The following is a 27,278-nucleotide window of genomic DNA, read 5'->3' as shown; positions in this document are numbered from 1 at the left end:
TTGAAGTCCCCCATGATCACTGTGACCTTGCCTTTCTGACATGCCCTTTCTATTTCGTGGTGCATTTTGTGCCCCTGGTCCTGACCACTGTTAGGAGGCCTGTACATAACTCCCATTATGGGTTTTTTGCCTTTGTGGTTCCTCAACTCTACCCACACAGACTCCACATCATCTGACCCTATGTCGTTTCGTGCTATTGATTTAATTTCATTCCTTTTTTTTAAAAAATAGTTTTTATTAAAATTTTTCCGTTTTTACATCTCAACAAGGGATTATACATTAACTGGTAAATAACATTATTTAAATAATATAGTGAACTAACAACAACAAGTAAAAAAAAACAAATAGCAAAAACACAAAATAGTGCTCCCCCCTCCCCCCCCCCTCCTGAGTTGCTGCTGCTGTCATTTCTAACTTTTCATTATCGTTCCGCGAGAGTCAAGGAACGGTTGCCACCGCCTGGAGAACCCCTGAGCCGATCCTCTCAACGCAAATTTTATTCGTTCCAATCTTATGAACCCTGCCATGTCGTTTAACCAGGCCTCCACGCCTGGGGGGTTTCGCTTCCTTCCACATGAGTAGAATCCTACGCCGGGCTACTAGGGACGCAAAGGCCAAAATAACGGCCTCTTTCGCCTCCTGCACTCCCGGCTCTTCCGCTACCCCAAATATAGCTAACCCCCAGCCTGGCTTGACCCGGACCTTCACCACCTTTGAAATTACCCTTGCCACGCCCCCTCAGAACTCATGCAGTGCCGGACACGACCAGAACATGTGTGTGTGGTTCGCCGAGCTTCCCGAGCACCTCCCACACCTCTCCTCCACCCTGAAAAACCTGCTCAGTCTTGCTCCCGTCATATGTGCTCTATGTAGAACCTTAAATTGAATCAGGCTAAGCCTGGCACACGAGGACGAGGAATTTACCCTACTTAGGGCATCAGCCCGTAGCCCCTCCTCAATCTCTTCCCCCAGCTCTTCTTCCCATTTTCCCTTCAGCTCCTCTATCGCCTCCCCCTCGTCCCTTATCTCCCGGTATATTTCGGACACTTTGCCCTCTCCGACCCACACCCCAGAAATCACTCTATCTTGGATCCCCTGCGTCGGGAGCTGCGGAAATTCCCTCACCTGTTCCCTCACTTGCATATATCGGAAGGCGTTCCCCGGGGGCAGCTTATATTTTTCTTCTAGCGCTCTCAGACTTGCAAACGTTCCGTCTATAAACAGGTCCCTCAGCTTCCTAATTCCTGCTCGTTGCCAACACTGGAACCCCCCCATCCATCCTGCCTGGGACAAACCTGTGGTTATTCCTTATCGGGGACCATACCGAGACACCCGTCACTTCCCTGTGTCGCCTCCACTGCCCCCAGATCCTCAAGGTTGCCACCACCACTGGGTTTGTGGTGTATCTTTTCGGGGAGAACGGCAGCGGCGCCGTCACCAGCGCTTTTAGGCTCGTTCCCTTACAGGACGCCATCTCCAGCTTCTTCCCCGCTGCTCCCTCTTCCTCCCTCATCCACTTACAGACCATCAACACATTGGCGGCCCAGTAGTAGTCGCTCAAACTTGGCAGCGCCAGCCCCCTTCTGTCCCTACTGCGCTGCAGGAACCCCCTCTTTACACTCGGGGTCTTTCCTGCCCACACAAAGCTCGTAATGCTCCTGTCTATTTTTTAAAAAAAGGCCTTTGTGATCAGAATGGGGAGGCACTGAAACACGAAAAGAAACCTCGGGCGGACCACCATTTTAACTGCCTGCACTCTGCCCGCCAGCGATAGCGGTACCATATCCCACCTCTTAAAGTCCTCCTCCATCTGCTCCACCAGCCGCGTCAGGTTAAGTCTATGCAGGGTTCCCCAGTTCCTGGCCACCTGGATCCCCAGGTATCGGAGGTTCCTTTCCACTCTCCTCAACGGCAGAGCATCTATCCCCCTTCCCTGTTCCCCGGGGTGCATTACTAAAAGCTCGCTCTTCCTCATATTTAGTTTGTATCCCGAGAACTCTCCAAAATCCCTAAGTATCTGCATTACTTCTGGCATCCCCTCTACCGGGTCCGCAACGTATATCAGTAGATCTTCTGCGTAGAGCGACACTCGGTGCTCCTCTCCCCCTCTAAGCACCCCCCTCCACTTCTTAGAATCCCTCAGCACAATGGCCAGTGGTTCAATTGCCAACGCGAACAGTAGCGGGGACAGGGGACACCCTTGTCTTGTACCCCTATGTAGCCAAAAATACCCCGATCTTTGCCGGTTTGTGACTACGCTTGCCACCGGGGCCCATATAAGAGTCTGACCCATCTAATAAACCCCCCACCGAACCCAAACCTCTTCAGCACCTCCCACAGATAGTCCCACTCCACCCTATCGAATGCCTTCTCTGCATCCATCGCCACCACTATCTCTGCCTCCCCCTCCGGTGGGGGCGTCAACATCACCCCCAGCAACCTTCGTACATTAACATTCAGTTGTCTCCCCTTTACAAACCCTGTCTGGTCGTCATGCACCACCCCTGGGACGCAATCCTCTATCCTTGTCGCCATTACTTTTGCCAGCAGTTTGGCATCTACATTTAGGAGTGAGATAGGCCTGTATGACCCGCATTGCAGCGGGTCTTTATCTCGTTTCAGGATTAGCGATATCGTCATCTCCGACATAGTCGGGGGTAGCATCCCCCTTTCCTTAGCCTCATTAAAGGTTCTCGCCAAGAGGGGGGCCAACAGATCCATATACTTCCTGTAAAATTCCACCGGAAACCCGTCTGGTCCCGGGGCCTTCCCTGCCTACATGTTCCCCAGTCCTTTAATCACCTCATCCACCTCGATTGGCGCCCTCAGACCTGCCACCTCCTGCCCCTTCACCTTCGGGAACCTTAGCTGGTCCAGAAAGTGTAACATTCCTTCTTTTCCCCCCGGGGGTTGGGACTTATATAGCCTCTCATAAAAGGTCTTGAACACCTCGTTCACTTTCCCTGCTCTCTGCTCCATATTTCCCATTTCGTCCCTAACTCCCCCGATCTCTCTCGCCGCCACCCTCTTCCGAAGTTGGTGGGCCAACTGCCGGCTCGCCTTTTCCCCATACTCATATTGCATCCCCTGTGCCTTCCTCCACAGTGCCTCTGCCTTTCCCGGCAGGTCAATTAATTTCATTCCTAATGAACAAGGCAACCCCGCCCCCTCTGCCCACCTCTCTGTCTTTTCGATAGGTTGTGAATCCCTGGATGTTTAAATGCCAGTCCTGAACCCCCTGCAACCACGTCTCTGTGATGGCTACCACATCATACCTGCCAGTCACAATCTGGGCCACAAGCTCATCTACCTTGTTCCGTACACTGCGCGCATTTAAATATAGCACCTTTAATTCTCTATTAACTGACCCTTTTCGTTTTCTTAGTGTGGTGGACCTTGGTTTACTGAGCCTTTCCATACACTGTGTCATATTTTGTGTGATGGGGACTATCGTAACCTCTCCTGAGTTCAATCTTCTCGTGCTTTTTCGTATTCCTAAGCAGCTACGCTTCCCACTGATTACTTCACCTCTTGGTTCCCTGACTTTCCCTTCCCCCCCAATCTCTAGTTTAAAGTCCTATTGACCACCCTATTTACTCTTTTCGCCAGAACACTGGTCCCAGCTCGGTTCAGGTGGAGACCATCCCAACGGTATAGGTCCCCCCTCTCCCAAAACTGATGCCAGTGTCCCATGAAAAGGAACCCCACTTTCCCACACCACTCTTTCAGCCATGTGTTAACTTCCCTTATTCTTGCCTCCCTATGCCAATTTGCACGTGGCTCGGGCAGTAATCCGGAGATTATGACCCTTGAGGACCTGTTTTTTAATTTGAATCCTAGCTCTTTATAATCTCTAAACAGGTCCTCTTTCCTAGACTTGCCTATGTTGTTGGTACCGACATGGACCACAACAACTGGATCCTCCCTCTCCCTCTCCAGTATCCTTTCAAGCCGGTTAGAGATGTCCCGCACCCTAGCACCGGGCAGGCAACATACCACGCGGGACTCTTTATCCTGCTCACAAAGGATACTATCTATCCCTCTGATAATAGAATCCCCTACAACTACAATTTGCCTATTTACTCCCTCCCCTTGAATGGCCTGCTGAACCATGGTGCCTTGGTCAGCTGACTCATCATTCCTGCAGCCCTGTTCGCCATCCACACAGGGAGCAAGTGCCTCGTGCCTGTTGGACAGGGTCAAGGGCTGGGGCTCATGAGTTCCTGACTGCTGGTTCCCTTTACCTGCCTGACTTGCAGTCACACCCTGCTGTCCCTGGCCACTGGCAGGATTTAAACTACTTACTCTGACAGGTGTGACTGCCTCCTGAAACACAGTGTCTAGGTAAGTCTCTCCCTCCCGGAAGTGCCTCAGTGTGTGAAGCTCAGACTCCAGCTCATCAACTCTGAGCCGGAGCTCTTCGAGCAGCCAACACTTACTGCAGATGTGGTCGCTGCAGCTCGCAATGGGATCTGCCAGCTCCCACATCAAGCAGCTCAAGCACATCACCTGACCAACCATCTCGAATTAATTAATTAGTTTAATTTAAGTTTACGAGTTTAGCTGTGTTTTTTTTAAATTTGGGGCAGATTTGTGATCAACCAATCAGATCACAGCTTCCCTCTGACGTCACTTTTGAAAAAAAAGTGGAAAACAGGGAGTTACCGTTAGGTTTTTATACTCACACAGAGACTGCTCCTCCTCCTCTGAACGGCTCCCGAAACTAGGCCGCGATCTTTTTAAATCTCTGCTCCGACTCGCAGCTCCTGCGCTTTATAAATCTCTGCCCTGACTCGCAGCTCCCGTGCTTTTTAAATCTCTGCTCCGACTCGCAGCTCTCGCGCTTTTTAAATCTCTGCTCAGATTCGCAGCTCCCACGCTTTTTAAATCTCTGCCCTGACTCGCAGCTCCCGCGCTTTTTAAATCTCCGCTCCGACTCGCAGCTCCCGCGCTTTTCAAAGTTGCTCTGTAATGGGATGGGGGGTGGGAGCAGTGCAGCCACAGAGGCCGTGGCCCTGAACCAAGTGGTGACAGAGACTGAGGCAGTGAGCGGAGCATTCACAAAGTCTGTGAGCGGAGTAGTGACATTGGGCCAGACTTTGAGCAGAGCGGGCACTGAAACAGAGGCCATGAGGGAGTGGACACTGTGATTCAGACTGTGAGCAGAGTGTACTGTTCACAGGGCCTGAGGCCTTGAGTCTTGCTCCCTCGCTCTCATTCTCTCTCTCCCTCTCTTTCTCACTCTCTCATTTTTCTCTCTCTGTGAGTCTGTGATTGGAGCTGGAAGAAACATTCACATCAATCATCACAACACAACGAGGCCTGCCGGGTAAAATCTGTAAACATTAAATTTAATATCAACACGGCTAATAAAAGTTTGATCAATTAAATAATTAATTAAAAACAGAAAATGTAAACCTAATTACAAAGTAAACTTAATTAAATACATAACATTAAGATTTCTATTTTACACATTGTATGTCTATGAACAAAGGCATATTATATCAGTAAACATTTTAAATTAGTGTTCATACAACCATATCTAGACTAAGATATTGGATGAAACACAAGTTGAATTTGAGTAAACAGTCCGTTTAGGTGGAGCGTCTTCATTCGGAGATTGTGATGGGTGGGCTCTGAAGCATCGGACCAGGTCTCTGATGATCTTAGTATCCATCTCGCTGCCGTCACCAGCCATTTATCCGCGCTGCTGGTCTCACGCTCGCTGCTACCGCTCCGTTATCCATCCCTGCTGATCCAGCGATCGCTGCTCTCGCCGCTCTTTATGCTTCCAGCTGGTCTCCGCAACAGTCAGGGAACAGTAAAAACAAGAACATATAAGAATTAGATAAACTCTAAAAAAGAATAATAAACAACCTAGAATAAAAAAACACTTGGGGCCAATTTCAGCGGATTGAGAATAAATCTATGCCGGATAATTTGAACCAATTATTGGCAACAAAACTGTAACAGAACTGCAGTCCCAATTGGAAATGAAATATTCAGGTACCGACAGTTATTATTTGTACAAGAAGGAAAAGCAGGACAACTCATTGTGCTCCCAGGATGATAAAGGAACTGAAGTGTAAGATGAAGCAGAAATAGGGTGACTAACGTCAGCTAAATAATCAGGTGAGAAAAAAGCTGAATGAAGAAAATTCAGAGAGGAATTGACAAAAGAGATAAGAAGGGTAAAGCGAACTTATGAGAAGAAACTGGCAGCCAAATTCCCATTGAATTCAAAGACCGCCTGTGGGCTTGTGAATAGGAAGAGTGGAGCTGATTTGTATCAAATAGGGGATTAATGCATGAGAAAGGACATGGCTGAGGTACTAAATTGGTGCTTTGCAGTCTTGAACAAGGAAGAAGATGCTGTCGAAGCCACAGTGGAAGAGGAGGCTCTTAATTCACTAGATGAGCTCAAAATTGTTGGAGGAGATATTTGACGGACTGGTTGTACAAAAGTTGATAAGTTATCAGGATGCACAAGCTATGATTTTCCAAAGTTCCTTGGATTTGGGAACCGTCCTATCAGGTTGGAAGTTTGCAAACGGTAGACTGTTATTCAGGATGAGTAAACAGTGCTCCAGGAAACCAGGCAGCCTAACATCATACAGACGTATGGACACATGAATTAGGAGTAGCAGGAGGGCATTGAGCCTCTCCAGCTTGTTCCGCCATTCAATAAGATCATGACTGATCGGATTGTAACCATTTTCTGGAGGACAAAAGCTCATTTTGTTCATGTTTTAGTTTTAAAATATCTGTATAAGCTGATTCTGAAGTTTTGTAGATTTCTAGCTAATTCTCTTTTCTTCCAATCTTTTCCTCCTTATTTGCACCTTTGAAGTGAGCGATCTAATGGAATTCGACCTAAATGTGGGAGTGAGCGGGAATTGGCAGGTGTTTCATGATGGACGACACAGTGGGACCCTCAACGGTATCTAACATTAATTAGGCCAATTAATGATGCCCCACGGGTTTCACGTCGCAACTGACTGTCTACCAGCTGATTTTGCCAGAAATATTGGCACCCAGTGCCGCAAGATGCTCAATAAACTCCATGGTCGCAGGGGTGATTTAGCATCTGCCCCCTGGCACTCCTCCCCGGCTGACCCCATTCCCCCCCACAGCCCTGCGGTTGGCACCGCAAACCCCCCAGCACAAAACCACACCTGTGCCCCAACACACCCTAGCACCCACCTGTGCACCCTACCCATCATCAGCAGTGGTGCCGATGCCTGTCTGCGCCCAGCCCCCGCATACCCCGCAGCCGGCGATGCATGAAGGGTGCAGCTCACTATGCCCTCTCTCTGTGCCCACAGGAAAAGTTGGCCTACAACAGGCGGGAAAAGGCCCAGATATACAATGATCTTGATTTGAGGGCAGCATGGCAGCACAGTTGCTTCACAGCTCCAAGGTCCCAGGTTCGATTCCTGGCTTGGATTGCTGTCTGTGCTGAGTCTGCACATTCCTCCTGTGTCTGCGTGGGTTTCCTCCGGGTGCTCCGGTTTCCACTCACTGTCCAAAGATATGCAGGTTAGATAGATTGGCCATGCTAAATTGCCCTTAGTGTCCAAAAAGGTCCGGTGGCGTGACTGGGTTATGGGGATAGGGTGTGGGCTTAAGTAGGGTGCTTTTTCCAAGGCCCGGCGCAGACTCGATGGGCCGAATGGCCCCCTTCTGCACTGTAAATTCTATGGTCTATCATGCTGTGATTTAGTAAAGAAACATTACGATTCTAAGTTGTCCATAATCCTCATAACAAATAGTCCAGCATTACTGATTCAACACAGCTGGGAGGAATCCTGGGAAATCCAGGACAGAATTCCTGCCCAGATGAAGGAAACTGGCCAAATATTGCAAGTTTGCCCCACCCCTGACCAAGATGCTACATGATTCATGTGGGATCTACAATGTCACCATACAAAACAAATTGTTGGAAGATCCCACCCTAAACTTCAAAACAGTGAGAGAATTAGCACTATCCCTGGAGAACTACAAGAAAGAGGCCAAGAACTCCAAGGCATGATGGACACTAACATTCTCAGCTCGTGGGGGTAACAACCCTCATCGAGAAAAGCCAGAATTCCCAGTGAAAGGTCTCACATGCCTCACCCACCATCAACTCAACATTCAGCAAGGTCATTCTGGCATCTCAAAAGACAGACACAAAACCCCAGGGGCTGGATTTTCCGATTTTCAACCCAAGTGCAGACGCCAGCGTGGAAACAGTGGTGTTTCACAACAGGAAATACGGCACAACAGCTGCACCGATTCAGCAACTCGAAATGGGCTCGCACCATCGCCACGTGGAACTCAACCAGTTCCATGCAAAACGCGCCATATTTGCCGGGTCCGTGATTGCCGCACATGAGGCTCACGCGCCACAGCCGCACTAAAACGATCCATTCGCCACGCACACCGTCCCAGCCAACAAGAATGCTGTAAGGAGAGCAGCGTCACGGTTCACGGACGCTGAGCTGGACATCCTCCTGGACACCGTGGAGGAGAGGCGGATGACCCTGTACACTGGCCTGGGAGGAACGCAGCCAGGCACCGCCGTTCATCATGCCTGGGCGCAGGTGGCAGAGAAACTCCACGACCTCCTCAGGGTGCCCAGGGTGAGTAGACAGCACTGTGCCCCTGTGGGGGGGTGGAGGTGCGATTGTTAGTGCCAGGGGCACAGTGCTGCCAACTCACCCTGGGCACCTGAGGAGGTCGTGGAGTTTCTCTGGCACTGCTGCCCAGTCCGGGCGCTGTTGCCCATTGCGCTGACAGCCTCTGCCACCTGCGCCTAGTCACGGTGAACGGCGGCGCCTGGCTTCCTTCCTCCCGGGCTGGGGTACAGGGTCACCCGCCTCTCCTCCACGGCGTCCAGGAGGGTGTCCAGCTCAGCATCCCTGAACCGTGGCACTGCTGTCCTCCTACCCATCTTGTTGGCTGAGACGGTGTGTGTCGGGGAAGAATCGCTTAAGTGTAGCTGCGGCGTGTGAGCCTCATGTGCGCCAATCACGGACCCGCCCAATACGGCGCCGTTTTACATGGAACCGGTTGAGTTCCACGGAGCGATGATGCGAGCCCATTTCAAGTTGCTGAATTTGTGCAGCTGTTGTGCCGTATTTCCTGTTGTAAAACACCACTGATTCCAGCCGGCGTCTGCATTTAGTCTCAAACTCGGAGAATCCAATCCCTAGGGATTTGCGTCTGTCTTTTGAGATGCCAGAATGTCCTTGTTGAATGCTGAGTTGTTGGTGGGTGAGGCACATGAGACCTTTCACTGGGATTGCCGCCTTTTCTCGATGAGAGTTGTTAACTCCCCCCCCGTACCTCCGCACCCCCCTCCCAGCTGAGAATGTTAGTGTCCATCATGCGTTGCTGTTCTTGGCCATTTTCTTATGGTTCTCCAGGGATAACATTAATTCTCTCGCCGTTTTGTGGTCCAGGGTGGGATCTGTCAACAATTTGTTTTGTATGGTGACATTATAGATCCCACATGAATCATGTAGCATCTTGGTCAGGGGTGGGGAAAACTTGCAATATTTGGCCAGTTTCCTTCATCTAGACAGGAATTCTGTTCTGGATTTCCCAGGGTTCCTCCCAGCTGTGTTGAATCAGTAATGCTGCAGGATTATGGACAGCCTCGGGTCGTAATGGTTCTTTACTAAATCCACAAGATCATTGAACATCTGGGCCCTTTCCCACCTGTTATGGACCAACTTTTCCTGCAGCGACAGAGAGAGGGCATTGTAAGCTGCACGCTTCATGCATCGCTGGCTGCAGGGTATGCGGGAGGCTGGGGCGCGGACAGGTACGGGCACCGCTGCTGATGATGGGTAGGGAGCACAGGTGGGTACGAGGGTGTGTTGGGGCACAGGGACGGTAATGCTTTGGGGGATGTACGGGGAAAACTGCAGGGCTGTGAGGGGGGTAGGAGGTCAGCCGGGGTGGCAGGTGGGATCAGTGCCAGGGGGCGGATGCTAAATCACCCCTGCGACCATGGAGTTTATTGAGCACCTTGCGGCACAGGGTGCCAATCTTTCTGGCGAATCAGCTGGTAGACAGCCAGTTGCGACGTGAAGCCCGTGGGGCATCATTAATTGGCCTAATTAATGTTAGGTACCGTTGAGGGTCCCGCTGGGTTGTCCATCACAAAACACCTGCCAATTCCCACTCACTCACACATTTAGAACAAATTCCATTAGATCGCGCCCTTTAAGGGCAAAAATAAAGAGGAAAAGATTAGAAGAAAAGAGAAAGTTAGCCAGAAATCTAAAAACCTTTAGTATCAGCTTCGACAGATATTTGAAAACTAAAAGCGTGAACAAAGTGAGCTTTTGTCCTCCAGAAAATGGTTACAATCTGATCAGCCATGATCTTATTGAATGTTGGAACAAGCTGGAGGCAATGACCTCCTGCTGCTCCTAATTCATGTGTCCATGTGTCTGTATGATGTTAGGCTGCCTGGCCTCCTAGAGCACTGTTTACTCATCCTGAATAGCAGTCTACCGTTTGCAAACTTCCAATCTGATAGAACGGTTCCCAAATCCAAGGCACTTTGGAAAATCATAGCTTGTGCATCCTGGTAATTTATCAACTTTTGTGCAACCAGTCTGTCAAATATCTCCTCCAACAATTTTGAGCTCATCTAGTGACTTAAGAGCCTCCTCTTCCACTATGGCTTCGACAGCATCTTCTTCCTTGTTCAAGACCAATGCAAAGCACCCATTTAGTACCTCAGCCATGTCCTTTCTCGTGCATTAATCCCCTATTTGCTACAAATCAGCTCTACTCTATCTCTTCCTATTCACATGCCCATTGACGGTGTTTGGATTCCATGGGAATTTGGATGCCAGTTTCTTCTTTACCCTTCTTATTTCTTTTATCAATTCCTCTGAATTTTCTTCATTCACCTGATTATTTAGCTGACGTTAGTCACCCTATTTCTGCTTCATCTTACACTTCAGTTCCTTTATCATCCTGGGAGTTCAACATCGTTTTTTGTGCTCACCCCTCCCCCTGCCGCACCACGCAGGAGAAGGCACCTGGACAGATTCCGCTACAGTTGAGGGGCTAGCACCGTCGCGACATGGTGCACAATCGATTCTAATGAGAAACGGTGCCGGACTCGCCGGATTCACAATTGACACTTAGGAGGCTGACAAGTTGCAGCTGCACATACACACTTCACTCTTCACACACACCATCTTGACGCCGCACTCCAGGGAGAAACTCGCTAAGGCCAAAAAAAAATGATTAAGTCTGGGTGAATACCAATCTGGGTCTCACACAAAAAGCCAACAGGAAAAACCCCACCAAACCTGCCAAGATTCCATACTCAGGCAACAGTCCGCAAATAGAATAAATTTACAATAGTTATACAAGTACTTCAAAAGAAGAGAGGTAAATTCACGATAACTTCCCTGTTTGTCTTTTCGCCATCCCAGTCTGAGCCTCTGATGAGTCTAATTCGACGGTCCTCTTCCCAGCCGCCTGCGGATCTTCTCTTGAACTTCTGCCTTCCAGCTTGTCATGCGCACTGCCGAGCGTTCAACGATGTTCCTGGTGTCTGAAGCGACTTGACGTTTTTCCAGGCCCTTCTTCACTTGAGCTGTCTTGTCAGCCAGCCACGACTGCATTCTCTCAACAGATTGTTTCAGAGATGGTTTTCTAGCTGAGAGAACTGGCTTGTACTCACTATGTCCCATGGTCAGGTACGGCAACCATGAAGCTCTGATTGAGTCAATGCTCCCGGAGTCCGATGAGGATTCTACATCGATGTTTTCCATTTCTTCATCAGCTGTGAAATTTGCAAATGCTCCAGCTGGGGTATTGTCCACAGCGGCTCCCTCAGTGTTGCTGAGCAGTGAGGTTTGGTCCTCTGGGTGATGATCGATGGCAACAGAGGAGACCTCACCGGTAGATTCGTCTTCCGAATCACTATTGCCATTGACGCTATTTTCCTGCATTTCAATTTGGCATTCAATGTCATCAAGACTAACAGCTGGAGTAAGAGATTGATTCATTGGTTCAGATGAGCTGCTTGTCCACTCAATCATGTTACAGTCTCTCACACCTTCACTGATCTCCAGGGAAACTGCCAGCTCCTGCTGGTCATTCTGTACGCTGGTTACCAGGATCGCCCTCCTCCACAGCAGCTGACCTTCGATCTCTGACACGAGGGCCTGGAGGTTCAGCTCCTCTTCATCCTCAGCATCTGACTGTTCGGTTCCAACTTCAGGCTCCTGGACAGACACAACGGCAACTGAAGTATTTTGACAGTTGACACGTTGTGCCTGATCTTCACCGGGGGTAATTTCTTCACTTCCGACAGTTTTCACTTCATCAATCTTTTCGATGGTAACGGAACAACCTGCTCCGTGTATTTTTCCACTTGCCCAACAATATACAATCCACGTAGTCACGATCATTGTTCAGAGTGCCTGGATAAAATGTTGACTCTTAGCAATCGTTTTCCGTCTGAGCAGTTGGCAGGTAGAACACCAAATCAATGGTAAACATTCTGTCAACAGCGAGTTAAACGGAACTCTGTCAAAATAGCATCATACCCGACAGTGTGATGTCACAGGGACCCACAATTCCTCAATTAGAGAATCAAGTCAGGAAGCAAGAACAAGGGGCAGAATTCTCTGTGAGAGGCTAAGTGTAGACACCAGGACTGAATGGGGAATGTTCCACGGTCCTGATGGGGCCGTGACTGCCGGAGTCACTCAGGACATGCTAATGTGGCAGCACTCACACTACGTGGTGTGAGTGCAATTCCAATGCATGTTGCTGTGTGACTCACTGGAGTCGGAACTGCATTCGAGAGCCTCGCAAGCTGCTGCTGCATATAATTGCTCTGCTCCCCACACACTGTCATTGCTGCCAAGGTGATGGCCCATGGATAGAGGCCCCGACAGACACAGAGTTCGAGCTATTGCTGGATGCCATGGAAGAGAGGTGGGACACCCACGTCCATCCAGACCTGGTTGACTTCAATGAGTGGGAAGGAGGCTGCCACCCACTGAAGTCAACCAGGTCTGGATGGACGTGGCAGATGCCGTGGGCCCTATTGGGAAGACTGGACAGCAGTGCCGTTATAAGCTGCATGACCTCCTTGGAGCAGCCCAGATGAATAACTAGTTCTGGCACCACCCTTGTCCCACACACCCCACCCCACACTCAGCACCGCCTCTCTCACCCCCCACCCCCGTTTGCAGACCCCACCAGGTGGACAAGTGGGCAGTGCTGGGTGAGGAAGGGCAATTCCCCAGGCCAGACAGCGTGAGTCACCAGCTCTGTGCCCCTCGCACAGCCCTCGCTCCACCCTCCCGAGCCCCACCTGTCAGCAGACCGTGTGTACCCCACCCTGCGCCACATGGCAACACTGTCCAAACAGCCCACCGTGGCTGGGTACACACAGGCCACTAGCTGCGGAACTCTTGTGCTGCCACAACCGGCAGAAGGAGGGGAAGGCCGGAGGGGGCCTGCCGGGGCTCAGGCCCTCACTGTTGCTGAGCAGAGGACAATATATCTGGTCGGCAGGGTGGGAAGGCGGGCAGTCGCAGAAACAGAGGTCAGTATGGGACAACAAAGTAAGCCCCCAATGCGTTGCCCCAATGATTGGGCTCCCCGGACATACTCTCTTCCACTTTTTTCCGGCAGGAAAAAGAGACGAAAGTATGAGGTCACAAACCATCCGACTCAAGAACAACTTCTTCCCGGCTGCCATCAGAGTTTTGAATGACCTACCTCGTATTAAGTTGATCTTTTCTCTACACCCTCGCTCTGACTGTAACATTACTTTTGTGAGGGCCACGAAGAATCCAGCACGAGTTTTAAGGATACAAAGTAACAACATTTATTTACAATAACATATATATATATAACAGCAGCAACAACTTCCCTTGCTGCACACTCCTTCCTGACGGTTCCTAAACTGGCCAGCTTTATTTATACTAGGAGTTTACTAATGGTTTCTCCGCCCCCCTCATTGGGGAAGCTCATACTCCCACAGGATTGTGGGATTGTCATTAGTCCCCAGCCAATGGTAAGTAGGCAGGTTATAACAATTACATTCTGCAATCTCTCCTTTCTTCCCTCTGTACTGTATGTGTTGTCTGTACAGCAAGAAACAATACCTTTCACTGTATACTAATACATGGGACAATAATAAATCAACTCAAATCAAATCAAATCACTTTATTGAAGAGGCCGCTGGAGCATTATCTGGTGTGCATTACACACATGCTGCAGTATATCAGTTGGTGGTGGGCACCCCCGAGCGAGAGCGGAAGGCTGGAGGACGGCCCGACCCCAAGGACTAGCTGCCATCCAGACAGGTCTCGCGCTTCAGGAAAGAGTGTTCCCATCAATGTTGGAGATGCAGGTACAGAGTCAGAGAGTAAATGAGGGGGTGTCAGCAGCCATCCAGCACCTGCAGGAGTAGGTGGCAGTGCCGACAATGCATGCCACCCATGTCAACACTGAACGGGTGGCGCCCGCAGTGGAGGCCTTGGGAGCGAGAATCTTGGCCCTGGGTCAGAATGTCCAATGCCTGGTGCACGGTGGTGGCTGAGGTGCAGGACAGAGCAGCCATATAACAGGCTGCCATATACCAGAGCCACATGGACATTGCTGCAGCGCTCCAGAGCTTGGCCCAGTCACAAATGTCATTGCAGGCGTCAAGAACATTGGCCTGGCACTGGCTGTCCTGAGCCAGTCACAGCAGGACCTGGCACGGTCATCGAGTGATGTGGCACAGCCCTAGAGGGACATGGCACAGTAACAAGGGACGTGGCACAGTCCAAAGGGACGTGGCACAGTCCTTGTGCTCCATGGCCATGAGAATTGAGACCTGGTCAAGAGGAGAGCGGGTCTCCAGGAATGGCAGCGAAAGATGATGGCGAATCCCCCGGAGCTCATTACATCCATGCCTCCATCACAACGAGTAACCCGTGGGTGGAGGAGGTGATGGGGCCGGTGTCCGTCCCTAATGCTGGGGAGGTGCTGGAACACAGCAGCACCTCTGAATCTACCCATCTGTCCTTGGCCCATCCAATGGGCAGCGATCACAACAGGGTGGCACCATACCACCTGTGACTGCCAGAAGTTGGTCTGGCCCAGTTGCTCAAGAGAACAGCTGTCAAAGGGGGCCCAGTTCACAGGGCAGGATGCACAGCAGGCCGCCTCCACAACTGATACAATGCCTGAATACCCACCTAGACACTCCGGAGGCTGACAAGCTGCAGTCGCATACACGCACTTTGAACCCCAGACCCACTATCCCAGACAACAAGATGGCAGCAAGGAGAGCGGGCCCACATTTTTCCAGCGTCGAGCCTGAGACCCTCCTGGATGTCGTGGAGGAGAGGCAGGACATCCTGTACTCCAGGCCGGGAAGGAGGCTGCCAGCCGTCGCCGTTCACCATCCAGGACGCAGGTTGCAGAGGCGGGAAGCGCCGTCAGCAACGTCGAGACTGTATGACCGCCTCAGGGCGGCCACGGTGGGTAGGCAGGACTGTGCCCTTGGCACAAACTCCCGTCCCACACACACACACGTTCCCATCCCCCCCCCACCCCCACCACCACCACCAGGAAGGTGGCCGAATCTCCACCCTGCACCATATGCCGACACCCATACCGGCCACCATGGGTGGGTGCCTTGTTGGTCACTGAAGCCACTAGCTACCCTCCCCTGGGTTGCATGCGTCGGACTGTCTGATATTGTACATTTTCTGTTACCACCACACACACCCCCAGGAGAAGGTTCTTGGAGGGGGACCACCGGGCCTGCAGCCCCGCACCGCGGCAGAGCAGCAGGCCCGGATGTGGTTGGTGGGCCTGAGGAAAGCGAAGGCACCAGGCTGGAGATTGGCCACGTGTGAGGAAGTGAGGCCCCGCTGAGTTGTGGTTGTTGTGTCACGTGTGTCAATCCACTCCCAACGTCACCCCGAACACCCCAACCACACCCACAACCCTCACCCCCACCCTCACCCCTACATCACACTCACCCCCCATCCTCACCCCTACACCACCCTCACCCCCCACCCTCACCCATACACCACCCTCACCTCCCACCCTCACCCCTACACCACCCTCACCCACCACCCTCACCCCTACACCACCCTCACCCCCCACCCTCACCCATACACCACCCTCACCTCCCACCCTCACCCCTACACCACCCTCACCCCTACACCCCCCTCACCCCCCCACACTCACCCCTACACCACCCTCATCCCCATCACACCCACTCCAATCCGGCCCACGGTCTAATCACGTGTTTTGTCGTGTGTCTTGCAGGATCTACCGTTGATGGAGCGGTCCATCTGGTGTGCCCCGCCCCCGCCCGTGCCAGTGCCACAATCAGAAACCCCCATGTGCCGAGCATCGACGGCGACACTGAAATTGAGTTCACGCATTGGCCTGAAATCCAGGATGCCCCAGAGTTCGATTCCGATGTGACACTGGATTCTCGTCACAGCTGTCACCAAACACCCTCCACCATCCCAGAGACACTCATCTCGGTCGGGCACTTTAGTGGAGAGCCTCCTGAGACACTCTCCGCTGCGCACCACACAGCTGCTCAGGTACATCAGGGGGAGGTAGGAACTCCTGAGGGGGCGGATGGTGGGCGGGCAGGCCGGCCCCAGAGACGAGCTGCTGTCCTGACGGGTTTCGGGCTTCGGGAATGAACCTCCCATTATTAGAGGAGATTTAGTCATAGAACCAGGGCCTACATGAAGGATTGTCAGCGAGCATCCAGCACTTACAGGCGTAGTTGGAGGAGTCCAACCGCGTGCAGCAGCAGAAGGTGGTGCTGGCCATGCGTGCCACCCAGGCTAACACCGGACACTGCGGGGAGGCCTTGGGAGTGAGGGTTTTGGCGATGGATCAGCATGTCCAAGGCCTGGGGCATTCTGTACAGATTGTGGCCGAAACCCCGGACAGAGCTGCCCTCTCAAAGGCAACCGAGTCCCACAGCCACTGGACATTGCAGAAGCATTCCTGAGCGTGGAACAGTCACAGCGGGTCATCAGCTTCCTGTAATTTATGGCTGCGATAATGCAGACCCTGGCCAAGACAACAGCTGGCCTCCAGGACAGGCGAAGCCAGGTGGTGGGGTTGCCTCAGGGAATAGCTACTCTCTCACCCATTTCGATAGAGTAGTAGGGAACCATCGGACCCCCCGAGGGAGGAGGGGGTGATGGGGCCTGTGGTAGTATGTATTGGGGGTCATGTGGGACTGAAAGCCCTAATGTTATTGGCTGACAGATCCCGGGTCCTGGTTGGCCGTTGACCTCTAGCTCCGCCCTGAAGGCGGAGTATAAGAAGCCAGAGTCTTCCCCCGCAGGCCAGTTTACTATCGAGCTGTAGGGGAACAGACACGCTTAATAAAGCCTCATCGACTTCACTCTATTCGTCTCACGGAGTCTTTGTGCGCTATAATTTATTAAGCGTGCCTAAAAAGGACTATGGAGCTCAGGATCATTCCGGAATGCCTGAGGATCAGCCCCCACGCAGTGAACGCGGCAGCAGCCTTCAAGCACTGGCAGACTTGCTTCGAGGCCTACCTCAGAACGACCACCGGCCGGGTCTCAGAAGACCAAAAACTGCAGGTCCTGCACTCGAGGGTGAGCACGGAGATTTTCTCCCTCATCAAAGACTCGGAGGATTTCCAGACGGCGTTCGCAGCACTGAAAAGTCTCCATGTCCGCCCAGTTAACCAAATCTACGCTCGCTACCAGCTCGCGACGAGACGGCAAGCTCCCGGAGAATCGATGGACAAATTCTGCGCCGCGCTGCTGATTTTGGGACAAGCCTGCAGCTGCCTGTCGGCGAACGCAAACGAACACACGGACATGTTAATGCGCGATGCTTTTGTGGCAGGTATGCAATCCTCCCAAATCCGCCAAAGACTTCTAGAAAAAGAGTCGCTAGGACTCTCAGAGGCACGGGCCCTAGCAGCCTCCCTAGACGTGGCCGCGCGTAATACCCGCGCCTACGGCCCCGACCGCGCGGCAGCCCATTGGGCCCCGTACGTACCCGTCGCGGCAAACCCCCTACCCCCCCCCCCCGGACACCCCACAGGCTTGCGCAGTCCAAACGCCGAGTCGCACCGGGGGCGCCCGCTGTTATTTCGGCGGCCAGGCGAAACACCCCCGACAGCGCTGCCCGGCCCGCGCAGCTATCTGCAAGAGCTGCGGGAAAAAGGGCCATTATGCGGTTGTGTGCCGGTCCCGCGAGGTCGCCGCTGTCCCGGGAGAACAGGGAGCCCTGCAAGCCGTTTACGCGCCCCAACCCCCCCAGCACGCCATGTACGACCCGCAGGCGCAGCCGCTCTGGGTCCCGACCACCGCGGTCCCAGGAGAACAGGGAGCCCTGCACGCCGCTTACGCTCCCCAACCCCCCTCCCCGCAGCCCATGTATGACCCGCCGCCGGCGCTACCGCTTTGGGTCCCGGCCAACACTCTCCACGGAGAGGAGGGAGTTTTGCGCGTCCCTAACGCCCCCCTAACCCCCACCCCGCGCCCCACGCCTGACCCGCCGGCGTCACCTACTTGGGCCCCGACCACCGCTGTCCCCGGTGAGGGAGCTCCACGCGGTCCTAGCGCTCGCGGTCCTAGCGCTCACCAGCCCCCCCAACGCACCATGTGCGACCCACAGATGCCGCCATTTTGGGTCCCGGCCACCACGAGGGGAGGAGGGGCGCCGCCATCTTGGACCGCCCCAGACCTGTACGACGCGTGGGGGCGGCCATTTTGTCCACCCCCGCCGCCATCTTGTGACCCCCCAGCCACGTGCGATGTATGGGGGCGGCCATTTTGTCCATCCCCGACGCCATCGTGGACAGCAACAACGGACCCCACTCCACTACTACAACCACGTCTCGCTTCAATTACGCTCGATCAAGCTCGGCCCCGGACACTCCAGACGACGACGACAACGGTGCTAATAAACGGCCACGAGACGCCATGCCTAGTCGACTCCGGGAGCACGGAGAGCTTTATACACCCCGACACGGTAAGACGCTGTTCCTTGACCACCTATCCCAGCGCACAAAAGATTTCCCTAGCTGCAGGATCCCACTCCGTACAGATCCAGGGATTCTGCATAGTTACCCTAACGGTGCAGGGGAGGGAGTTCAAAAACTACAAACTAAACGTCCTTCCCCAACTCTGTGCCCCCACCTTGCTGGGATTAGATTTCCAATGCAAACTACAGAGCCTTACGTTCAAATTCGGCGGCCCAATACCCCCACTCACTATCTGCGGCCTCGCAACCCTCAAGGTGCAACCCCCGTCCTTGTTTGCGAACCTCACCCCGGATTGCAAACCCGTCGCCACTAGGAGCAGACGGTACAGCGCCCAGGACCGGACCTTCATTCGGTCCGAAGTCCAGCGGCTACTAAAGGAGGGCATAATCCAGGCCAGTAATAGTCCCTGGAGAGCGCAGGTGGTAGTAGTGAAGACAGGGGAGAAACAAAGGATGGTCATTGACTATAGCCAGACCATCAACAGGTACACACAACTAGACGCGTACCCTCTCCCCCGCATATCCGCATTGGTCAACCGGATTGCCCAATATAAAGTCTTCTCCACCGTGGACCTCAAGTCCGCCTACCATCAGCTCCCCATCCGCCCAAGTGACCGCAAGTACACAGCCTTCGAGGCAGACGGGCGATTATACCATTTCCTACGGGTCCCTTTTGGCGTCACAAACGGGGTCTCAGTCTTCCAACGGGAGATGGACCGAATGGTTGATCAACATGGGTTGCGGGCCACGTTCCCGTATCTCGACAATGTAACCATCTGCGGCCACGATCAGCAGGACCACGACGCCAACCTCCAAAAATTCCTCCAGACCGCCAACGCCTTGAACCTCACGTACAACGAGGACAAGTGCGTTTTTAGCACCGATCGGCTAGCCATTCTGGGCTACGTAGTGCGCAATGGGATAATAGGCCCCGACCCCGAACGTATGCGCGCACTCATGGAATTTCCCCTCCCGCACTGCCCAAAAGCCCTGAAACGCTGCCTGGGGTTCTTTTCACACTACACCCAGTGGGTCCCCCAGTACGCAGACAAGGCCCGCCCCCTAATACAGACCACGACCTTCCCTCTGTCGACAGAGGCTTGCCAGGCCTTCAGCCGCATTAAAGCGGATATCGCAAAGGCCACGATGCGCGCCATCGATGAGTCCCTCCCCTTCCAGGTCGAGAGCGACGCCTCCGACGTAGCTCTAGCGGCCACCCTTAACCAAGCGGGCAGACCCGTGGCCTTTTTCTCCAGGACCCTCCACGCCTCAGAAATCCGCCACTCTTCAGTATAAAAGGAAGCCCAAGCCATAGTGGAAGCTGTGCGACATTGGAGGCATTACCTGGCCGGCAGGAGATTCACTCTCCTCACTGACCAACGCTCGGTAGCCTTCATGTTCGATAATGCACAGCGGGGCAAAATCAAAAACGACAAGATCTTAAGGTGGAGGATCGAGCTCTCCACCTTCAACTATGAGATTTTGTATCGTCCCGGAATGCTGAACGAGCCGTCCGATGCCCTATCCCGCGGCACATGTGCCAACGCACAAATTAACCGCCTCCAAACCCTCCACGAGGACCTCTGCCACCCGGGGGTCACTCGGTTTTACCACTTCATCAAGTCCCGCAATCTCCCATACTCTTTAGAGGAGGTCCGTACAGTCACAAGGGACTGCCACATCTGCGCGGAATGCAAGCCGCATTTTTTCAGGCCGGATGGAGCGCACCTGATTAAGGCTTCCCGCCCCTTTGAACGTCTCAGTCTCGATTTCAAAGGGCCGCTCCCCTCCACCGACCGCAACGCATATTTTCTTAATGTGGTGGACGAATACTCCCGCTTCCCTTTTGCCATTCCCTGTTCTGACATGACCGCGGCCAGTCATTAAAGCCCTGAACAGCATCTTCACACTGTTCGGTTACCCCGCATACGTCCACAGCGACAGGGGGTCCTCTTTCATGAGTGACGAGCTGCGCCGGTTCCTGCTCAGCAAGGGCATAGCCTCAAGCAGGACGACCAGCTACAACCCCCGGGGGAACGGGCAAGTAGAGAGGGAGAACGGCACGGTCTGGAAGGCCGTCCTACTGACCCTATGGTCCAGGGACCTCCCAGTTTCACGGTGGCAGGAGGTCCACCCGGACGCTTTCCACTCCATCCGGTCGTTATTATGTACGAGCACTAATCAAACGCCTCATGAGCGTCTCCTTGTTTTCCCTAGGAGGTCCTCCTCTGGAACGTCGCTGCCGACCTGGCTGGCGGCCCCAGGACCCATCCTGCTCCGAAAGCATGTGCGGGCACATAAGGCGGACCCGTTGGTCGAAAGGGTTCACCTCCTCCACGCGAACCCCCAGTACGCCTACATGGAGTACCCCGACAGCCGACAGGACACGGTCTCCCTGCGGGATCTGGCGCCCGCCGGCAACACGCACCCCCCCCCCGACACCTTCCTGCCACCGCCGCACCCCGCGACCGCCCCCTTCCCAGGAGGATCGGTTCCCCTCCCCTCAGCACCGACCAAGAATAAAGCCCAAGCTGAAACCGTAAAGCTCCTGGAGGCGACAACACCGGTACAAGCACCACCACCACCGGGGCCGAGGCGATCGACACGGACGACCAGACCACCCGACCGACTCGTGGTGTCGATCTAAAACTAAATATGGACTTTCACAAGAACATTTTGCTTTTCTTCCTATACTCTCTGTAAATAGTTGCAACAGGACAAAATTGTACATGTATTGCCATGTGAATGTTTTTTTTTCCTCCCAGGACCAGCCCTGTAAACCCTTACCACAATACGAAGCATCACCCCGCCGGGTTCATTTTTGACAAGGGGTGAATGTGGTAGTATGTATTGGGGGTCATGTGGGACTGGAAGCCCTAATGTCATCGGCTGACAGATCCCGGGTCCTGGTTGGCCGTTGACCTCTAGCTCCGCCCTGAAGGCGGAGTATAAGAAGCCGGAGTCTTCCCCCGCAGGCCAGTTTACTATCGAGCTGCGGGGGAACAGACACGCTTAATAAAGCCTCATCGACTTCACTCTATTCGTCTCACGGAGTCTTAGTGTGCTACAGGGCCTATGTCGGTGACTCCCGCAGGGCTGGTGTACAGCACCTTTGACCCCCTCCCTTCTGTTCCTGGTGGATCTGGTATGCAGCGGACAGAACAGGGCGGCAGAACATCATCTTGGACATCCGAACAGCAGCCAGGCCCATACAGGTCCCGTCTACAGGGGACCCAGGTCACGGGCGGGAATTGCAAAAGGCCTCCTCCACTCCTGCTTTACCATCTGTGAATTCACCGAGACGTAGTGTTAGGGCCCATAAGGCCAAAAAGTTCGACACCAGTTATGTTGGCACAAGCGCAGGGCACAGTTTAGTTCGGGCACTATCTCTATACATCTTTTCACATTAAACAGCTGTTCATACTGTTACAACCTGCCTCAGTGCTCTGTCAGATGGGTGAGAGGGGTTGGTTGCTTTGGGCTGGCCAGCAAGGGTGTGTGGGGGCGAGGAGGGAATGGGCGGCCGTTGTGTGTAGGCTGGGCTCCCCCCCATCCCCCTCCCCCTCCCCCCCCCGGACCGTCTCCACCTCTGCCACCCCAGGGATTAGATGGGAACGACGAGCTCCAATGCAGGGATAACCCAGGTGGACGGTGGAAAGTGCTACCATGGGCAGGAGTTGTCAACCATGGTTGACAAACGATGGAAAGCACCAGAGTTCATCGCAGGGCGGGTCGTCATCATCCTCCATCCCATGGACCAGGCCCGCCAACTCAGGGCCCAGACTACCGTAACACCGCAGATATGTATTACATATCATGGAGCCGTTTGCAGGAGGGTGGGGCGGAAGGGGGGGGGGGGGGGGGGTGGGTGTAGCCAGGAGAGAGGAGGGTTGGCGAATGCGGTGTTCATGCTCCTAGTGAATTCCCACCCCGCCTCTGGTCGGTGAACGTGGAAGTGATCAGAGCGTCATGTGCACGTTGGCCCTGGCGCACATATTGTACGGCCTCCTGTGATTGCCTGGACCCCATGTCCTGCCCACCCACACCCTCCCCCGCATCCTCCTCGAACGAGAACTGCCGATCGTCCTCTTTTAGCGTGTCACCCCTCTGCCGCGCTTGTGGAGGCTGCAGCAGGCCGCAATGATGCAGGTGACCCTCTCAGCCCCTCCAGAGTGGTCCAGGCACCTGAACTCCATCTTCAGGAGGCCGAACCACAGCCCGATCACTCTCTGGTTTGCAGTAAGGACCCACTTGTAGTGGGTCTCCGCGTTGGTCTGTGGCCTTCGGAGAGGCGTCAACAGCCACGATCGCAGAGGATAATCCCTATCGCCCAGAAGCCAACCCCCCCACCCAGCCAATGGGGCATCACCTCGACGCTGTAAATTGTTGAGTGTGCCAGGATGAACGCGTCGTACACACTGCCCGGGTATCAGGCGCAGACGCGCATGACGCACAGCTGATGGTCACATATCAGCTGCACGTTCATCAAGTTTGTGTAGAGCGGCCTGTATCGCAGGTGCTCGTAGGGTGACATGCGTCGCGTAGATCACCGCCTTGACTGGGGTCATGTCGGCGATGGCAACGAACCCCGCTGCTCGGGCAGCCTGGTGAGCTCAGTCCACATTGCAATGGATATTTTGTGCTGACCGGGCATATGGGACATCCATGATGGCACGGACGCACCTTTGCACCGGGCTCTCTCTCAGATCCTGGAGAGGTCCCCACTCGGTGTCTGGAAGGACCAGGTGGTGTAAAAATTCAGGGAGACCGACACCTTGACGGCCTCCGGGAATGGGTGTCCTCCCACAATCCCCCCGGTGCCACATGCGCCATAATCTGGCAGATAGGTCGTATAGTCCCCCTGCTCAGCCAGAGTCTTCGGCGGCACACCCGGTCCGGCAGGTCCTCGAATGACAGGTGCAGCCAGTACACATGAGGCCTCATGCGGCACCTCCTTTACATCTCCTCCTCCTCGGCCTGCTGGACAGAAAGCTCTCCATCCTAGGCAGCTGCCTCCTGTTCCGCTGCTGCAGCTTCCTCCTCCTCCTCGAGCAGCTCCAGCTCGTACAGCTGCTGGGCATCCCCAGGGCTGCAGCGACTGAGAGCAAGGCCACCATTGCTGTTTGTAGCCCAATATACATTTGGTAGGATTCATCGGCTGCATCCACCCGGTGACCGGAGAATCCCGCCCAAGGTCAATTGAGTTCTCCATTGTACGCGGCATGCCCATGGCGTTCTTGCGGCGGGCGTGAGAATCCGGCCAATTGACTGCAGGGGATGAAAGGCCGACATGTTAGCATGGTGAATACCCCCGTGCCTAACCAGGTCCAAAGGGCTACATGGTGCCCCCGGTTGGCACTGAGCACTCTGCTCCCGCAGGTCCCTCCTCCCATCCCTGCACCCTGGCCCTATCAGTACCCGACACCAAGGGGGCTTCTGTCCATGGTGCCCGTCCCTGCTGCCAGGACTACCATTGGCTGGCACTGCCCTTGCTAGCCATATACTCCACAGCACCCATCCAGTGTCCCTGTAGGGGCTACAGTGGGCGTTGCCCTGGGTGAGTCGCATGTGGTGCCCGGTATGGCTGGGTGTGGGGTTGATGCGAGGGTGATGGGGCCCAGGGGGCAGTACAACAGGTGGAGGTAGGAATGTCCGAGGGCGCAGACAGTCGGAGGACGGGCCAACCCAGGGGCTAGCTGCTGTCCAAATGGGTTTCAGGCTTCTGGAACGGATGGCCCCATCGATACTCGGGATGCAGACACTGAGTTGGGGACTCTTCTGTGGCAGCGAAAGAGACTCACAAATGGCATGTTGCCTCCCGGGTGCCAAGGTCCGTGACGTCTCGGACCGTGTTTTCAGAATCCTTAAGGGGGAGGGGGAACAGTCACATGTCGTGGTACACATCGGTACCAACGACATAGGTAAGAGAAAGGACGGGGATTTAAAACAGGAATTTAGGGAGCTAGGGTGGAAGCTGAGAGCCAGGACAAACCATGTTGTTATCTCTGGTTTGTTGCCGGTGCCACGTGCTAGTGTGGTGAGGAAAGGGAGAGAGTGCAGATAGGTCTTACGAGGAAATGTTGAGGGAGCTAGTGCTTTTCTCTTTGGAGATGAGGATGAGAGGCGACGTAATAGAGGTTTATAAGATGATGAGGGGGATAGATAGAGTGGACGTTCAGAGACTATTTCCTCAGGTGGATGTCGCTGTTACAAGGGGGCATAATATAAGATTCAGGGTGGGAGATATAGGAGGGATATCCGAGGTAGGTTCTTTACTCAGAGAGTGGTTAGGGTGTGGAATGAACTGTCTGCTGTGATAGTGGAGTTGGACACTTTCGGAACTTTCAAGTGGTTATTGGATAGGCACATGGAGCACACCAGAATGACAGGGAGTGGGATAGCTTGATCTTGGTTTTAGACAATGCTCGGCACAACATCGAGGGCCGAAGGGCCTGTTCTGTGCTGAACTGTTCTATGGTCTACTACTTGAGGGGTTATCAGCAACTATCCAGCGCCTACAGGTGCAGTTGGAGGTGTCCAACCGTCTGCAGGGGCAGGGGGTGGTGACAGCCATATATGCTACCCAGGCCAACACGGCACAGGTGGTGTCTGCAGTTGAGGCCTTGGGGTCGAAGGTTTCGACCATGGATCAAGATGTCCAATGCCTGGGGCATCTATGCAGGTAGTGGCCGAGGCCCAGAACACAGCTGCCCTGTCACAGGCTACCAGGCCCCAGAGCCGCCTGGACATTGCAGCGGCACTGCAGAACCTAGCTGCAGCAGACCAAGGCTGAGGGTGACGGCGACAATGCCCGGGGGCTGGCCGATGTGGCACTGACACAGAGGGAGTTGGCCCAGTCCCAGAGGGAGATGGTGCAGTCACTGGCTGATGTGGCACCGATACAGAAGGTGTTGGCACAGTCACAGTGTGATGTGGTGCAGTCTGTAGCCATGTAAAATGGCTAACTCCCGATTAGGATGGCCAAACCCCGATTTTAAATGGCGAACAGAAGAGGCTGATGGGAAAATCAGCCAACAGGACTCAAACAGACAGCTGCAGGTAAAACAGTGTATTCGCCTCTGGGGAAGCCAGACAGAATCGATACCTGCAGCCATCAACACAACAACACACCAGCCATCTGCATATTAATTAGCAATCCCCGGGAACAGTACGCTACAAATTAGAAACACAAAGCCAACCCAGACCTTTCGGCGCCAGCAGGAGCTTACACAAAGAGAGGTGGATGACCCCCCCGAAACCGCCCATCGATCAAGGAATCGCTCCAGCATTGGAGAATATCGAACCAAGTGATTGGGACCAAGTCCAATCACTTGGAACCAGGTACAGGGTCCGCCCCGAAAGGCGGGAAGCCCCTGGGGACTATAAGAATAGAGTCCAAGGTCAAATCTCCCCTCTTCCTCTCTCCATCCTCTCCGCACCCTTCGAGACCCTTCTGCTGACCCTCTGCAACAGCCACGAGAAATAGTAAGTCTTACTCCAACGCTCGCTACGAGATAGGCACTCCTGACTATCGACCTGTACCAGCTTTGAATCCCGCAGGCTCAGAACCCATACGAAAGGCCATTCGTTTCCCTGACCTAGTGGGCCATTTCCAAAGTGAAGTATTGGCCTGTTAGTTGTAGGAAGTAGCTTAGAAGTGGAATTAATGTATAAGTATTGATTGCTGTATATAATAAATGTGCTTTGATTGAACTCTTACTAAGCGGTGTGTTGGATTATTGATCATTACTCGGACTTGAACCACGTGGCGGTATCAGAAAGATACCTGGCGACTCAAGAGCAAAGATGATAGAACAAGAGCAAGTAAAATAAGGCTAAAACGAGCAACATTTTGGCGACATCCTGATGGGACCCGATCTATAAGTGGAAAACCACTCTGGGAGAACCCAAGAAATTTGAATTAGAAACCCAATTGGAAACAGAAAACCACAAGTGTCCAAGCAGTTCTGATCAATAGTCATAATTCGGAAGTGTGTGTATGCATGCGTAACTAACAGGGCTATAAGGTAAAACTGACAGATTTTTGTTGCGTCAAAACTGTCGGAAGTCTGTATTTTTGGAAAGTAGCAAAAGCCGTACCCGCATTTACAACAACGCCTTAGCCCCCTGTTCCAAATTTAGAAGAAGCAGTCGGATAGGAAAGATGGCCATGCAGGCAATGCAGCGCCTCATGAACCCTGAGGAATTTGCGGTTGCAGCGACCAGCAGCAGTAGAG

At 53.5% G+C, this 27,278-nt stretch overlaps 1 protein-coding gene across 2 annotated transcripts in view; it reads right to left on the bottom strand.

Annotated features, from left to right (window-relative positions):
• Positions 1-274: 274 nt before the first annotated feature.
• Positions 275-27,278, bottom strand: part of LOC140408574 (uncharacterized) — a 150,286-nt gene continuing 123,282 nt past the window's right edge. For both annotated transcript variants that reach the window (XM_072495961.1, XM_072495962.1), the window contains one exon: positions 275-5,795. In XM_072495961.1, the coding sequence (XP_072352062.1) occupies positions 3,565-4,521 (957 nt within the window). In that variant the 5' untranslated portion in view covers positions 4,522-5,795 and the 3' untranslated portion in view covers positions 275-3,564. The remainder of the gene's footprint in view (positions 5,796-27,278) is intronic.

The sequence above is a fragment of the Scyliorhinus torazame genome, chromosome 3 (genome assembly GCF_047496885.1).
Source record: "Scyliorhinus torazame isolate Kashiwa2021f chromosome 3, sScyTor2.1, whole genome shotgun sequence".
Lineage (NCBI taxonomy): Eukaryota > Metazoa > Chordata > Chondrichthyes > Carcharhiniformes > Scyliorhinidae > Scyliorhinus > Scyliorhinus torazame.
This window is presented reverse-complemented; position numbering and strand designations above follow the sequence as displayed.